The 17,067-nt window shown below is 35.1% G+C and overlaps 1 protein-coding gene across 1 annotated transcript; it reads left to right on the top strand.

The window, feature by feature from the left end:
• On the top strand, window positions 1,548-14,257 carry LOC109711667 (hydroxyproline O-galactosyltransferase GALT3-like). Its single transcript, XM_020234816.1, has 2 exons — window positions 1,548-2,181; window positions 13,915-14,257. The coding sequence occupies exons 1-2, from the start codon at window positions 1,568-1,570 to the stop codon at window positions 14,255-14,257; spliced, it is 957 nt and encodes a 318-aa protein (XP_020090405.1). The 5' UTR covers window positions 1,548-1,567.

Here is a 17,067-nt window from a genome sequence, read left to right as displayed (position 1 = left end):
ATAGGTTATCAATAATCAAATGCCACTCGTCATAGTTGTCTACAACTAGATGCCACTCGTCAATTTGACTCGTTATCAACACTAGTTTTTATCATACTAGGTTCTTTATTTACTTAAACATCAATCATCGCATATAGGGTTAACTATCATATNGCTTAGAAAAACTATGTACCTAGAAATTAATCAAAAATATTTTGGTAACTCCACAAAGTCTACATTTATTTACACAACTTTTTAGGTAGAGAAAGATATCAAGCGACCGCAAGTGATCACGTTACCTTATTACTCTCCACAGTCTAATCCGCTCACCCGTAATGAATAAGACCACAAGTTGCATTACCTTATTCCCCACGGTCAACTCACTCAGGGGTAAATTGTAATACTTAATTCCCTAATTAAACAAATCTTCTTTGAGACTGACCGTCCCTAGAGCAAGTGGTAAATGAATTGGTGGTTAGTACCCGAGACCCAAGTTCGAATCCTAGTTGATTCACATTTTCAGCTAAGTTTATTTTTTAATGAAATAAACGAAGCGGTAGCGTGCTACCTAGCTCTCAAAAAAAAAAAAAACAAAAATAAAAACAAAAACAAATCTTCTATGAGGTATGGAAAATGGATCATATGTGGGTTGAAACTTTACTGTCTGACTCGGATTCAGATTCGAATAGGATTTTGAATTAGAAATTTCTTTTGGATTTGGATTGTAGTTATTACTCTTTGAATACGAACATAGATTTCAAATTCAAAGTATCTAAATCCGAATCTGATTTTTTGATATATTTTTCAGAGATAGCATGCCCGTTGAGTCCATATTAGACATTAGTTTCCAAAATTCTTGATCTTTTAAATACTCTTTCTAATTTTTTATAAATTTTAGAAACTTAATTGAAATATATATTGACAATTTATTTTTGCTTTTAGTAAAAAAAAAAAAAATAAAATAAATAAAAGCTATTTGTACACCTTCAAAAGAAGTGTATAATATATACTCCATCCATTTAGGATGGGATGATATTTATTAGTCACATCGATATGACTAATAAAAAATATATCTATTTTTGAATAGATGGGTGTATATTATATACTACTTTTAAGGTGTATATGTAGCATTACTTATTAGTAAAATATGTTTATTAGATATTCAATTCATATTCATATTTGCGTGATATTCGATCCATATAAGAACATATGTTTATTGTAGACGAATTTTAATTTTTAATTTTTTTTGCATCTGAGCAGTAATGGAGTTCGAATTCGAATTGGATATAAAATATACTGTGTTGGGGAGCCATTTTCATGGATCCCAATCTCCTCCCCTTAAAATTATGCGCAAAAGGCTCCCCATTGGTCGCTCAAATTGAAGTTAGTTAATAAAGTTTGGTCCACAAGATCGAGTCGGCACAACTTTGAATATTTTGAAGCAAAGTTCCCCGTTGCTTCCGCGGGCTTAGTTAGACGCACTAGCAAGTAACTAACAACGTGAAAATCCTAGCAGCTAGGCTCATTAAAACCCACTATTGATCCCGCACATAACATGCAACAAACACGATATTCTAAAGCCGAGATCATGAAGCCTTCGTACCCGCAGCCTTCTTCTTCCACCCTCACCCTCACCCTCTTCCTCCTCCCCCTCTTCCTGCTCGCCCTCATCTTCCTCCTCGTCTACCCTAACGAGTCGAAGCTCCAGGCAGGCCCAGCCACGGACTGTTCTCGCTCCTCCTCAGTACTGCACGACGCCTTCACCTACGGTATTACCGTCAAGCCGGATCTCCGCCTCCTTATCGGCATTCTCACCCTCCCTGACAGCTACGAGCGACGCCAGCTAGTCCGCCATGCCTACTCCCTGGGCCAGCCAGCTCACGCTGCCCACGTTGATGTCCGCTTCGTGTTTTGTAATTTAACCAAAGAAGAGCAGCGCGTGCTCGTCGGGCTAGAAATAATGCAGTATGACGACATCATCATCCTCGACTGCCAGGAGAACATGGACGGCGGTAAGACCTACACTTTCTTCTCCAGCCTCCCGAGGTTGTTCGCCGACGCCCCGTACGACTACGTGATGAAGACCGACGATGACACCTACGTGCGGGTCGCCAACCTTGTCGGCGCCCTGAACAGCAAGCCGCGGGAGAGCCTCTACTTCGGGCTTATGACCCCGTGCTTTGGGGTTCACTCTGAGAATCGGTAATTAAATTGCTTCATTTTTCAATTTTGTTTTTTTTTTTTTTTTCATTTTTTATAACTTAGCTCCCTATCTAAGGTAAAATCTTGTTTACTTACGTTCGAGACCTGAAATTTAATTACATAAAAAAAAAGATTAGATAAAGAAAAAGATACACTTACACACACACTCTCTCTCTCTCTCTCTCTATGTATAAATATATAGAGAGAGTTGAGCTAGAATATTTTTAGTAGTATTTAGGTTTTTTGTTATTGATTTGTTAGCCGTTAGCTAGATCTATATTTTAATCGATTCCATCTTCTATATTTAACTATTCAATTAATTACCAACCACCTACTCAACTCTAGGGGAGCGCTACTCAATCCTTGGAGACCACTATCATTTTAATCCTATAATTTTTCATTAAAGAGTTAAAAACTCGATAACAAAAAAGACTAAATACTATTAATAATATTCTAATCCAATTCTATATATATATATATATATAGAGAGAGAGAGAGAGAGAGAGAGAGAGAGAGCTAGGCTCCTACGCTTTCGAAAGTACGAAGGCCTTTATGCTTGTAAGTTGTTTCGATAATGGAGCATCCGATTCGGCGATCGACTTCGTTAGACATGATCTATACTGTCACAACACACATGTCAAAAGGATCGATAATTACGAAGTGACTTTCGGGCTCAAATTTCAGGCGTCCTAAATAGGGTCAGAAATGAATTCAGCATCCAATACAAAACATCACTCAGAATCTAGACGCCCTAAACCACTTTTGGGCGCCTAAAACTGGCAAAACTTCAGTTTTGACTTATTTGAGTGCGTCGAGTCCGTTTTTACGTCCATTTCGCGCCAAAACGACTCCAACTCATCCCGACACTCCACAGATGTGTCGAGAGGTCGCTGATACTGCAGTCATTCTGACACTTACACCCCATAGACACTACAAATATTCTCCATACCATAAGTGTTCTCATGATTGTGATTACTATCATATGCATGTGCTTTCATGCACCTTCCATATTCTCCTTAATTGTGTAGTATATTAATCATTTATTCTTTTCCGTTTTGAGTTGATTGATTGGATATTCAAATACTTACCATATAAGTGTTATAATTGTATTATATAAAGAATAAAAATCACCGACCGTCCCTAACGTAAGTGGCAAAAAACTTAATGGTTGGTATCCAAAATCCTAAGTTCGAATCCTAGTTGAATTCACATTTTCAACTAAATTTATTTCTAAAATGAAATAAACGAAGCAGGTACACGATTCGGACACTTAAACTCGTTAGCTTTCAAAAAATTAGGACATGAATACAGAATAAACACCGCTAATAAAATATAATATAATAATATATATTTATTATATGTAAAATATTAATCTTTCTACGATATTGTTATATTTATTTTATACGAACGGAAGTTAACAACTTTTTTATTGATAATTCATAAATTTTATGAAAAAATATGCTCTACTAAATATAATTTATTTATATTGGCCAAAAAAATTTGTATGCATTTATCAAAAAGTTAAAATCATCTTATATTATATATACATAAAAAAAAAGTAAAATAAATAAATAAATTTACACACACATATTCCCTGATGTTTTTCCTAAAACTCCTGTTTAGGAGAGTTTGCAGATCCATACATCAACTTTGATTTAAAGCACTAAAATTTATCGACGTATAAATATCAAACAAATAAACTTGTCCATTTTTTTAATAAGAATTAAAATAGCTTTGGACTTCGCTAACCACTGGCGGAGCCACGTGATAAGTGAGGACTAGTACCGGCGAAATTATCCCCCTTTTTCTGCAGTGATAGTAGCTCCTCAGTGGTCCAAATAATTAAATCAAACTAGGCCGTTTTTGGCGCATTGACCTAAAACTGCAAGGCGCATGCTTAGAAAAACTATGTACCTAGAAATTAATCAAAAATATTTTGGTAACTCCACAAAGTCTACATTTATTTACACAACTTTTTAGGTAGAGAAAGATATCAAGCGACCGCAAGTGATCACGTGATTTGGGCTTATGACTCCGTGCTTTGGGGTTCAGTCTGAGAACCGGTAATTAAATTGCTTCATTTCTCAACTTTGTTTTATTTTTTTTTTTTCATTTTCATAACTTAGCTCCCTATCTAAGGTAAAATTCTGTTTACTTAAGTTCGAGACCTGAAATTTAATTGCATAAAAAAAAATTAGATAAAGAAAAAGATACAGTTACTCTCTCTCTCTCTCTCTCTTTCTCTCTTTCTCTCTGTGTATAAATATATAGAGAGAGTTGAGCTAGAATATTATTAATAGTATTTAGATTTTTTGTTATTGATTTGTTAGCCGTTAGATCTATATTTTAATCAATTCCATCTTCTATATCTAACTATTCAATTAATTACCAACCACCTACTCAACTCTAGGAGAGCGCTACTCAATCCTCGGAGACCACTATCTTCTTAATCCTATAATTTTTCATCAAAGAGTTAAAAACTCGATAACAAAAAGACCAAATACTATTAATAATATTCTAATCCAATTCTATATATATATATATATATATAGAGAGAGAGAGAGAGAGAGAGAGAGAGAGAGAGTTAGGCTCCTATGCTTTCGAAAGTACGAAGGCCTTTATGCTTGTAAGTTGTTTCGATGATGGAGCATCTGATTCGGCGATCGACTCCGTTAGACATGATCTATACTGTCACGTCCGGGCCCAGTGGTAGCCTGCCCAACGCGCCCACAGATCTGCCGTGTACACCAAACATCCACGATGCACACAAGGCGTCTACTAAAATAAGGAATGAACAAGAATAAAAATCCTAACAAGGCTATCAGAGCGAGTGTCATAAAATCACTAATAGTCTACAATAAGGACATCCACAAAATATACAACTGAATCAAAAAGTCTAATACATTTCTAAATCAAATACATAATACATCTTTTTCACAAATACAAAAGGAAAGATGACATCGGGTCCATCTATAATAACTCCGTAGAGACTCTGGCTAGTCGCTAACCCCTTGTCAAGATCCCTAACCTCTCCCGCAGCGGAAGGCTCTGAAACAAAAACCAACAAACAATGGGAGCGAGAACTATTAAACAATCATGTACATTAAGCCGTTCATTCCATAGGTCAACTGGTCAACTGAGGTCAAATACAACATTTAGGTCAACTGAGGCATGTTATAATAAGATAAGTAAACAACATTTAGATAACAAGTAAATTAAACTGTTCATTCCATAGTCATACCTCTACTTGATAAAATTAACTATCATGTACATAATGTTTTATGCCGTACGATCTATTGTATGCCAATGCAGGTTTACATGCATGTTCAATTTACTATAATGCCACAAGGAGTAAATTATGTTTTTCATTATCATTCTAACCATGCATCTATACTAATCCACATAGGTGTAGGTTTACTACCACTAAGATTGTCAACATAATAATGTCCCACAAAAATGTCCAACTACTATGAATGCATCAAGTAGTAACATAAGGTAGCAAATCACAAGTATGTATGTATGCATTAACCACGGTGATGTACAATGTCAAGTTAAATCTTAATATCCAATTTACGAGGGATTTACACGTGGTAACGTCCCGGCTCGTACCGTGCTTAATGGCCCCGTGGTAGTATACACTCCCAACGGCATCCCACTTTGGCGCCCAATCCCACACGGGCGAACTATCGTCGCAAGGCTAACTCCGAGTGCCGGCTTGTAGGGAGCGACCCTAACAAGCATGTGCGAATGAGCACAAGGGCAAGCAAGCATGATCATAGCATAGGGTCCACAATTTGGATACTTAATCATCATGTCTAAAATAAGGAATTAGACACATCGACTCGATGGTCGGGTACTAGATCATTCATGTCATGTCTCGTTCACAATTAATTGGGTGGTATGTCCCTATTAACACATAATATGCCTAAAGCATGCATAGTTCACAAGTCATTATCCTACCTAGAATAGTTCACTATTTGTTCAAGACTCCAACGAGGTTTCATAACATGCAATTCCAACAATTCTTAAGAGAAACATTTACTAATGCCATATACAAGAGAGTATAACAATGTCTACAAGAACCACAATGCATGTCATGCATATGCTTTTCTACCAAGGTCCTCACTACATGGAGTAAAAATATTATCATGCAAGAAATTCCTTCCACTAGTATTATATGCCATTATCACTATTAGGGTTCGCCCCAAGGACTTGTAATCTCACTTCTTTATGTCTAAAACATACAATACAACTATATCTCTAGGTCGAATACTATGCCATGATAGTATCAAGTTCTAGTTGTTCAACTAGGTTGAATGCTCCAAATGTAGCTTCATGTTGGTCTAATCATGCACGCACTATGTTACAATGTCTCATTTATCTTGTCTACACAACTAGTATATTGCTCATCATGTAAGATAACCACTTTTCTAATCTATTCACTAGGTACCTTTCAAGGAATGTATCATCATTCATTCTCTAACATGCTTTTTAGGGTGCGTTTGGTTCGCATTATGAAAGATTACTAGGAATAAAAGATATCCGAGAATCTTATTCCTATTCATCCTATTACTAAGAATGTGAAATTCCTGTGTTTGGTTCGCATGGTAATATTAATTAGCCATGTTATTTAATATTACAAAAAATATACAATTAATTAATTTATTTATTTAATTAATTTTAGATAATGTTACCAAAAGTTTCAACATTTTTTAGAAAAAAAGGAGAGAGAGTATAAGTTAGAGAGAGAGAGAGCATAAATAATTAAAAAAATAGAAAGAAAAATATAGTTGAAATTAGAGAGAGTGAGAGAGTTGAAATTTTAGAAAGAGAGAGAGAGAGAAAGCATAGTTTGGAGAGAGAAAAAAAAGTTGAATTTTAAAGAGAAAAATAAGTTTAGAGAGAGATATAAGGTTAAAGTGTAAAGAAAAATAATATCAATTAGCCGGCGGGTAGGAAGAAAGAAAGAGATTAGACATATTATGATTACTCCAATCCATTAATATCAGGATACCCACCCTCCCTCAAGAGAATGAGATTAGTACTTTGGGGTGAATCTTTTTCCTAAGTGAATCTAATATTACCAACTAGATTACTTAGTGCGTTTAGCCAAACACCGTCATATTTTTTTTATTCCCATTAGATTACTAGTAATCTTTAAAAGATAGCGCGAACCAAACGCACCCTTAAGGTTACATAAAAGGGAATCATCATGAAGTGCTATTTAATGGACAGGTCCACATGTATGCCTATACTACATAGAGCATAAATTTTCCTACACATAACATGTATGTAGCATGTTTTCATAAATTCTACCATATCATATATATATGAATATACACTAAATCATGTCTTAAAACCATAGGGAAGATATAAGGGGAGTTCACCTATTTCGGTGAGGTCAAACCCACCGGATGCTCCTCGAACCCCTTCGTTCCTTTGAACGAAGTTGTCCACCAAGCTTCTATATAGCACCCTAAAAGAATTTTTAAGAGGGTTACAAGCTTCGAACGAATATCAAACAAAATTCACCAAAAATTACAAGAAAAAGAGATGAAAATTACCTTTGACCAAGCTAAACTTGTCTAAAGCTCAAAACAACCCAATGGAGCTTCAAATCCAATCTAAAGGAGAGTTCTACACTCATCAATTAGGTCTCAAAAGCCTCAAATCAAGAAACCCCAAAACAAACCCTAATTCTTCCAAAACTAGATTTTCATCTACAATCTTGTAAAATACACAAATAGATGTTGTAAGAAGAGTATTAACCTTCAAGAAAGCTCCAAATCAAGCTATCTTGAGGTAGGGTTGAAGATTGATTCACCAAGAAGCTCCTCTCTTCACATCTAAGCTTCCTCCAAGGTCCACAAGCTTGCCACCATGAAGAGGGGGAAGAAAAGGAGATCAAAACCCAAATTAAAAAGGGTTTCAGAGAGAAATCTTGAGAGAGAAAGGGGAAAAATCTTACCTCTCATTCTCTCTAAGATCAGCACAAAAGGGGGCTGTAAGGGAGAAAGGTATTATATATATAAGTTGTAACAAATCCCAAAAAGCCCCTCCAAACACCAAAAATTACAAACTGCACAAACTGCAGTTTTTGCACTGCGTACCGGTACTCGGGTAGGACTACCGGTACCCCGCAACAATTCCTGCGCAACCCAAGCCTCTGCCAGGCGATCTGTCTACGGCGTACCGGTACCCGCTAGATGCAGTATCGGTACCCGACTCCAGTACCGGTACTCGGTAACTCAGTACCGGTCTCCCAGCCCAAACCTGAGAGCAGCTTCTCTCGGTTATGCACTGGGGTTCTAGTACCTCACCAAGGTACCGGTACTCGGCACCCCAAAACCTGTATTTTCAGATTTTGGTGCAAGTACTCCTTCTCGCGTTCTCGCAACATGAGTAATGGGTCGGTACTCAGTCAACGAACTACAACAACACTAGGAATGAGTTAAAACACTATTCTAACGCTGGAACCTCGCAATTTGCTAAAATTCAGTGTGCTACATATACGCTATTGGAACTATTTAGAAACCAAATTTTATAATTGTTTGCATTTTTATTTGCCTAGTGAACGAGTAGGCTCAAAATGAACAGTTGAAAATAAAAATCTCACAAAAAAAGCGATAAAAGACTCAAATTTCAAATCCAAAGTATTGTTCTTACTTTTGATGTTAAGTAGAATTTTTATTAAAGTTTCATATAATTTGGATTCTTCTACACCGTTGAACTTCAAAACATATATGCCACATCAACCATTAAAATACTCATTTTTGAGACTCTTTGATCACTTCGTAAATGATGTCAAAAAATTATGAAATTTGGTTTCTAGATAGTTCTAATAGCGTAGATCATACCTAACGGAGCCGATCGCCGAGCTCCATCATCAAAACAACTTATAAGCACGGAGGCCTCCGTACTTCCGAAAGTATAGGAGATGTACTATATATATATATGTATATATATTTCGAAAGTAATTAAGGAGACCTCTGTGCTTGTGCTTGTAAGTTGTTTTCAATGATGAGACATTCGATTCGGCGACCGATTCCATTAGACATGATCTATCTTATTGGAATTATTTAGAATACAAATTTCATAATTTTTTGACTTCATTTGTCTAGTGAACGAGTAGCCTCAAAATGAACAGCTGAAAATAAAAATCTCATAAAAAACAGTGATAAAAGACTCAAATTTTAAATCACAAAGTATTGATCTTGCTACGATGTTAGGTGGAATTATATATTAAAGTTTCATGCAATTTAGATTGTTCTATTCCGTTGAGCTTAAAAACGTGCCACATCGATCGTTAAAATAGTTAATTTTGAGACCTTTTGATCACTTGATAAATGATGTCAAAAAATTATAAAATTTGGTTTCTAATAGTTCCAATAAAGTAGATTATGCTTAACGGAGCCGATCGTTGAATCGGATGTTCTATCATCGAAAATAACTTATAAGTACGGACGCCTCCATACTTTCGAAAGTGTACGAGATGTACTCTATATATATATATATATATATATATATATATATATATACAGAATGAGGTTACTATACTAGTTATAGTACTGGAGCTCTGATACTATAATCTCGTTTTCGATCTTAAAGTATTCAAATCAATGATCCACACCGTTAAATATTATCTAGAGTATATGAAGATCTTATGAATAAAATTTTAATTTTTTTCAATATTGTTTACTTACTAAGTAAATTATGACAAAATGAACGATAAAAATTAAACAATCTTTAAGATTTGAGGATAGAACTTTTGAATTCAAGATCAAAGACGTTGATCTTGATCTAGATAGTTTAAAGTATTTTCTATCAAAATTTAAATAAATTTAGATCCTTCAATACTATTAAAGTACAAACTCGTCATAGTAATCATTGAAAATTGATAATTTTAAAATGATTAGATCATAAAGTAAACAACGTAAAAAAAAATATAAATTTTATTTCAAAAAATTTCAAATATCCTAAATCAGTTTTAACGGTGTGGATCGTTAATTTGAATATCTTAAGATTGAAAGCGAGACTATAGTATCGGAGTCCCGATACTATAGATATTATAGCAGCCTCTCTCTCTCTCTCTCTCTCTCTCTCTCTCTCTCTCTCTCTCTCTCTCTCTATATATATATATATATATATATATATATATATATATATATATATATATATATCATTTTGAAATAAGCTCTTTGGATAATTTTTTTTTTCCTATTTTTATTGACATTTTCTTAAATTCTATAATCTGTCACGCCCCGGCCCAGCGGAAGCCCGCCCGACGCGTGCACAGACCCGCCGTGTACACCAAACAACTATAATGCACACCAGGCGTCTACTAATACAAGAATGAACAAGATCAAGTCCTAACAAGGCTGTCAGAGCGAGTAATATAAAATCACTAATGTTCTATCACAAAGAGATCCACAAAATATACAAGTGTATATATATAAATCCGAAAGTCTAACAACATCTCTAAATCAAATACATAGTACATCTTTCCATAAAAATAAAAAGAAAGATGGCATCGGGTCCCTCTAAATGACTCCGTAGAGGCTCTAGCTAGTCGCTAACCCCTTGCCATGATCCCTAGCCTATCCCGCCACGGAAGGCTTTGAAACAAAAACCAACAACAAATGGGGGTGAGAACTATTAAACAATAATTTCCAGTGGGTAAGCCGCCGAGAGTGGTAAAATACACCACTAGGTCAACTGAGGCATGCTAATAAGGGATAAGTAAAAAACATATATAAAAAGCAAGTAAATTAAACATGTTTAATCATATTCATGCCTCAACTACAGGATTAACTAACATGTATATGATGTTCTAATATCATTTGTTCAACTATATGCCAATGTCAGTTTACATGCATAATCATTATGTCCATAATGTTACAAAGAGTAAATTATGCGTTTCAATGCTATTCTAGCCATGCATGCATACTAATCCACATAAGTGTAGGTTTACTACAACTAAGATTGTCAATGTCATAATGTCTCACAAAATATCCAACTACTATGAATGCATCAAGTAGTAACATAAGGTAGCAAACCACAAGTATGAACATCTACCATGTATGCATCAACTACGGTGATGTACAATGTCAAGTTAAATCTTAATACCCAATTTACGAGGGACTTACACGTGGTAACGTTCAGGCTTGAGCCGTGCCTTAGTGGCCTCATGGGGGTCATCATTTTTCCTGCAAGAAAAGAGACTCTGCCCATAGCATCCAACTTCGGCGCCCAATTCTGTACGGGCGATCTATCGTCGCAAGGCTAAACTCCGGAGTGGCGGCTTTTAGGGAGCGACTCTCACAAGCATGTGCGAATGAGCACAAAGGCAAGCAAGTGTGATCATAGCATAGGGTCCACAATTTGGAATACTCAATCATCATGTCTAAAACATAAAATTTTTACACATCAACTCGACAGTCGAGTACTAGATCGTTCATGTCATGTCTTGTTCACAACTACTTTGGTAGTATGTCCCTACCAACACATATAATGTCTAAAGCATGCATAGTTCATATGACAATATCCTACTTAGGATAGTTCATTATTTTATTCAAGTCTCCAAATAAGTTCTCAACATACAATTACAACAATTGTCAAGAGAAACATTTACTAATGCCATATGCAAAAGAATTATGATATGTCCACAAGTACCACAATGCATGTCATGTATATGTCTTTCCACTAACATCCCCACTATATGGAGTAGAAGTATTATGATGCAAATAATTAATTCCTTTAGTATTACATGCAATCATCTCTATTAGGGTTCGCCCCAAGGGCTTTATACTCTCTTTTCCTCATGTCTAAAACATGGAATATAGCTATCGAACCCTAGATCGAATGTAATGTCACAATGGCAAATACTAGTTGTTCTACAAAATTAAATGCATCAAGTTAGCATGTCACATGTTAAGTTCTAGTTGTCCAACTAGGTTAATTGTTCCAAACCTAGCTTTATGTTTAGCCTTGTTATTCACTAGGTCACAGTCACATTTACTTGTTTTCTCAAGCATATTATTCATTATGTGAGATAATTACTTTTCTAATCCATTCACTAGGTACCCTCCAAGTAATGTATCATCATTCATACTCTAACATGCTTCCTAAGGTTGCATAAAAGAGAGGTTATCATGAAATGTCATTTAATGTACAAGTCTACATATATGCCTCTACTATATAGAGCATTTATTTACTACACATAACATATATGTATTATGTTTTCATAAATTCTAGCATGAGCATGAAAAAGTATCAAATTATGTTTTAAAACCATAAGGATGATATAGAGAGAGTTCACCTATTTCGGTGAAGTCAAACCCACCGGATGATCTTCGAATCCTTTCGTTCCTTCGAACGAAGTTGTTCACCAAGCTCCTAGCACCCTAAAAGAATTTCTAAGAGGGTTAGGGGTAATGAACAAACACCCCACAAGTTTAACATAACCAACCCAAAAAGAGGTAGAAACTCACCTTGGACCAAGCTACACTTGTCCAAAGCTCTAATCAACCCAAAGGATCTTTAAATCCAACCTAAATGAGAGTTCTACACTCATCAATTAGGTTCCAAAAGTCCGGAATCAAGAAACCCCAAAATAAACCCTAGTTTTTTCAAAACTAGATTTTCATCTCCAAATTTTGCAAAAATCACAAATAGAGGTTGCAATAAGAGTATTAACCTTCAAGAAAGCTCCAAATCAAGCTATCTTGAGTTAGGGTTGAAGATAGGTCCACCAAGGAGCTCCTCTCTTCACATCCAAACTTCCTCCAAGATCCACAAGCTAGCCACCATGAAGAGGAAGAAGAAGAAGTGATCAAATCTCAAATTAAAATAAGTTTTAGAGGAAAATCTAGAGAGAGAAAGAGGAAAAAACCTCATCTTTCTCCTTCTCCAAGCTTAGCACAAAGGGTGCTATGAGGGAGATGAGGGTGTTATATAATATATTGTAACAAACCTCGAAAAGTCCCTCAAAACATCAGAAATTGCAAACTGCACGAACTACAATTTTTTTGCACTGTGTACCGGTACGCGAGTAAGAGTACCGATACTAGGCAGCAGTCTCCGCCAAACCTGAGCCTTTGCCAAGCAAATATATAGCGGCGTACCGGTACTCGGCCGATGCCGTACCGGTACCCGGCCACCCAACAGCTCAAACTTGAGAGCAGCTTTTCTCGGTTATACAGGGGAGTTCCGGTACTCCTTTTCTGGTATCGGTACCCAGCACCCCAAAACCTACAGTTTGGAGGTTTTGGTGCTAAGTGCTCCTTCGCACATTCCCACAACACGAGAAATGGGTCGGTACTCAGTCAATGACCTACAAAAACACCCGGAATAGCTCAAAACGCCATTCTAACACTGGAACCTTGCAATTTGCTAAAGTTCAGTGTGTTACAATAATTTTCAAACTTAACATTTTTATAAAATTCGATATATAAAATGTAAGCCATTATTTATTTTAATTTTACTTATTAAAAAATAATTAAAACTATTAAATATGTTATAATTACCTATCAACTAAATTGTTCAATGTAAAATGGCTAAGAATTGAGAAGATGCTAATTTTTTTTTAAAAAAAAAGAAAAAAAAAGAGAGGAAGTTGAGAACGTTATTTTAAACTGTCCTGAAGCATATATTATTAAGAAAATTAAAAGTCACAACATTAATCTAAAGCTGTAGTGAAATTAAGGTGTTTTGATATTCCTTTATTTTGAACAGGTATATGTCGGGACTAGGATACGTGTTGTCGTGGGACCTGGTTGAGTGGATTTCGAAGTCCGACGTAGCGCGGGAGCATCAGACGGGGCCGGAGGATCTGGTGACCGGCCGATGGTTCAAAGAGGGCGGCCGAAGTGTGCAGATGTATGACGCAACACCGGCGATATACGACTACATGGAGATGCCGTACATGTGCTACCGCCACGAGTTCATCCCAGAAACCATCGCCGTGCACAAGCTCAAGGGCAACTTGAGGTGGGCGAGAACGCTCCAGTACTTCAATGTCACGGAGGGGATAAAACCCTCCAACCTCTATCATCTCTCTTTATCAAAAAAAAAATAACGAATCATTACGCCTCTCTTTATTTTATTATGTTTTCATGGTGGATTATACAGGATCATTGTAAAAGTATGTTTGGTTCATGGGATTAAAATTTCACACTGAGATTTTTTTTTCTTTTTTTGAAAATCTATTTTCATGCATGGTACAATCCCCATAATTAATGTGGGAATATTTTTTGTTTGCCAAAAATCTTGAAATACACAAAAATATATTATATCAGCATTTGGTTCAACACGGATTTTATCCGATCAACTATTTTTATAAAATTATTCAAACACCCTTTTTCCTATATCCTATATATAGAGATTAACATCGATCATATATCATATTACACTAAATATTATTTGATAAGATTCTACCGAAATGTTTAATTTTTGCCACATCATGTTTCTGTGATAAGACCAAAAAAGAATTTCTAAAATATTAGTCTATATTTTGTATAATATATAATAGAAAATGGTATGTCATCTATCTAGGGAGGTTTAATTTCAATCAATGTTAGCAAAAATACTTTAACCGATTTTCGTTTATTTACCTCTTATCAAATAATATTAATAATAAAAAAATAAACTATTTTGTTTTATAAATATATTATAATGTATTTGTTTTAAATTATGCACGCAGAGCTCTTTAAAGTTTGTATATCTTTTATTATTTCTTTATTGTAATCTCTAAATAACTCTTCATTTGTTCATTGAATTATTTAAAATACTTTTAAATCTCGCAAGAGAATATATTTATAATTATTATTTTTAATATAAAGGGTTAACCATAATAAATTAAGGTTGTAATAAATTGTAGCAGCATTACAACAAAACCGGTCTATAGCGACACAGTTAAATGTCGGTACAGGTCAAAAAAAGTACTGCTGGCTAAATTACCGACACTTTTAAAATGTGTTGCTATATGCGGGGTCGCTAGATATATAGTGACAGTTAAAGAGTGTCGCTATAATCTAAAAAGAGTGCTGCTAATTTACCAATACTTATTTAAGCATTTAGCATTGCCGGAACTCTACCTCGTTGGTTGTGGTGGTGGAGGAAGACGAGAGGAAGGGATCTTCGTCTAGAATTGCAGTCGATTGAGTGAGGGGAAAAGGGAAAATCGTAATCGATTTTTCTTTTATTTTTCTTTTCTGTTTGTAATTGGGCTGAATGGGCTGGGTGGGGTGGATTGAGTAGAGTAAACTTTTATTTTTAGTTGGATTGGACTTTATATTTAGGCATCAGTAGATTTTTTTTTTTTTTAAGTTTTGGCATAAATGAGATACTTACACAAAAGTGTTCCAAACATGTGTCCTTATAATCTAATTCTGTTGTAGTGCAGAAGAAAAGTCTTATATAGGTGAAAAGAAGCATAACTTAGATTATTATGTAATTTATCAAAATCTATTATCTATTACTATTCATTATTATTTTACTATTTATTATTTCTTAAAAAAACTTGCCACATGGCAGCATAATGGGCTTCACCGATCCTTTTCCTTTAGTTGAACCAAATCGGATTGTCGAATATTAGTGCCACCCCTGAATCGGTTCAAGTCCTCCAAATAATTTTATTTTTTTTCTTGAACCTAACATGGTTGAGTGGGGCCTCTACACTAAACCGGCTTATGTTTTCTGTTTTTTGTTTACCTGAACCAAACCGGTGCCCTCTTTCTTTGCCCGAACCGGTCTACTTCATTGGACCGAACCAGACCGATTCATTCATAGTTTACATCTTTGAATCCGTTTTTTTTTTTTTGCTGATTGAGGGCTCAAAGTTGAACCGATTTAAATGCCCTTTTTTTAATTTGCTTGAGCCGAAACCTTCTTCTTCTTTTTTTTTTTTTTTTTTTTTTTTTTTTTTTTTTTTTTTGATGATTGAGGGCTCAAAGTTGAACCGGCTTAAGTGCCCTTTTTTTTAATTTGCTTGAACCGAACTGTTTCCTTTCACCTCCCACTGAATCGCACATTCTAGGCTATGGCACGATGCATCCCTCTCCTCACCCTCATTGTAATATACCGAAACTTCGATAGGTTGTACTAAATTTTAGTCAAATTGACCATAGTATGGTGTTGGACTACATTGTGAGGTTCGTTAATTGTTCCGAGTGCTTCGGAATACGTTGGATATGATGTTGAGACCTTGGAGACACTACAAAAAAATTAGGTTTTAAAAACGGCCGAAACCGCTGGAAAAAATCTTTAGAACCGCTGGAAAAATTTTTCCCGACATTTGTAAAACCGTCGGAAAAAGTTTTATAACCGCTGTTAAATCTCCATCGCTAAAAGTCTTTGCCGACAATTTATACGACCGCTGGAGAAGATAATAATTTTAGTAACACTTCTCCGACCGCTACTAAATATAGTAAAAAGCATTAGTATAAATTAGTAAATTTATACCATCGGTTTCGTAATTGTTGTGAATCCAATTCAAAATATAAAACATACAATTAAAAACAAACTAGACAAAATTTTAGAACTCTTTAAATTGAGATATAAAAACAAATTCATCATTCAAACAAATTTAAATTTGATAACATACAATAATTGTCAAACAAGAAAAGCAAAATCATATAACCAAATAGGAGTTTGCACAGTAAAAATAGAGTTATCAATCAAAAATTTTATTCAAAGAAGTTTTCAATCTAAAAAAAATAAAATCCATATGAAATCAAAATTTTCTACAAGTTATTCAATTTATTCAAGGAATAACTTCAAAAACCCCCTCTGTGGTTTCCAACTTTCTCACTTTAGTATCTTGTGGTTTAAAGTGTATCAATTTCCTCCCCTGTGATTTCGTTTTTCTCTTTTTTTTATCAATTTTAT

Source organism: Ananas comosus, linkage group 6 (assembly GCF_001540865.1).
Source record: "Ananas comosus cultivar F153 linkage group 6, ASM154086v1, whole genome shotgun sequence".
Classification (NCBI taxonomy): domain Eukaryota; kingdom Viridiplantae; phylum Streptophyta; class Magnoliopsida; order Poales; family Bromeliaceae; genus Ananas; species Ananas comosus.
This window is presented reverse-complemented; position numbering and strand designations above follow the sequence as displayed.

Excerpts from the sequence above, each read along its gene's own strand:
- LOC109711667 (XM_020234816.1), top strand. The coding sequence starts at position 1,568 with ATGAAGCCTTCGTACCCGCAGCCTTCTTCTTCCACCCTCACCCTCACC. Across the intron at positions 2,182-13,914 it reads GGGGTTCACTCTGAGAATCG|GTATATGTCGGGACTAGGAT; the intron begins GTAATTAAATTG and ends TATTTTGAACAG.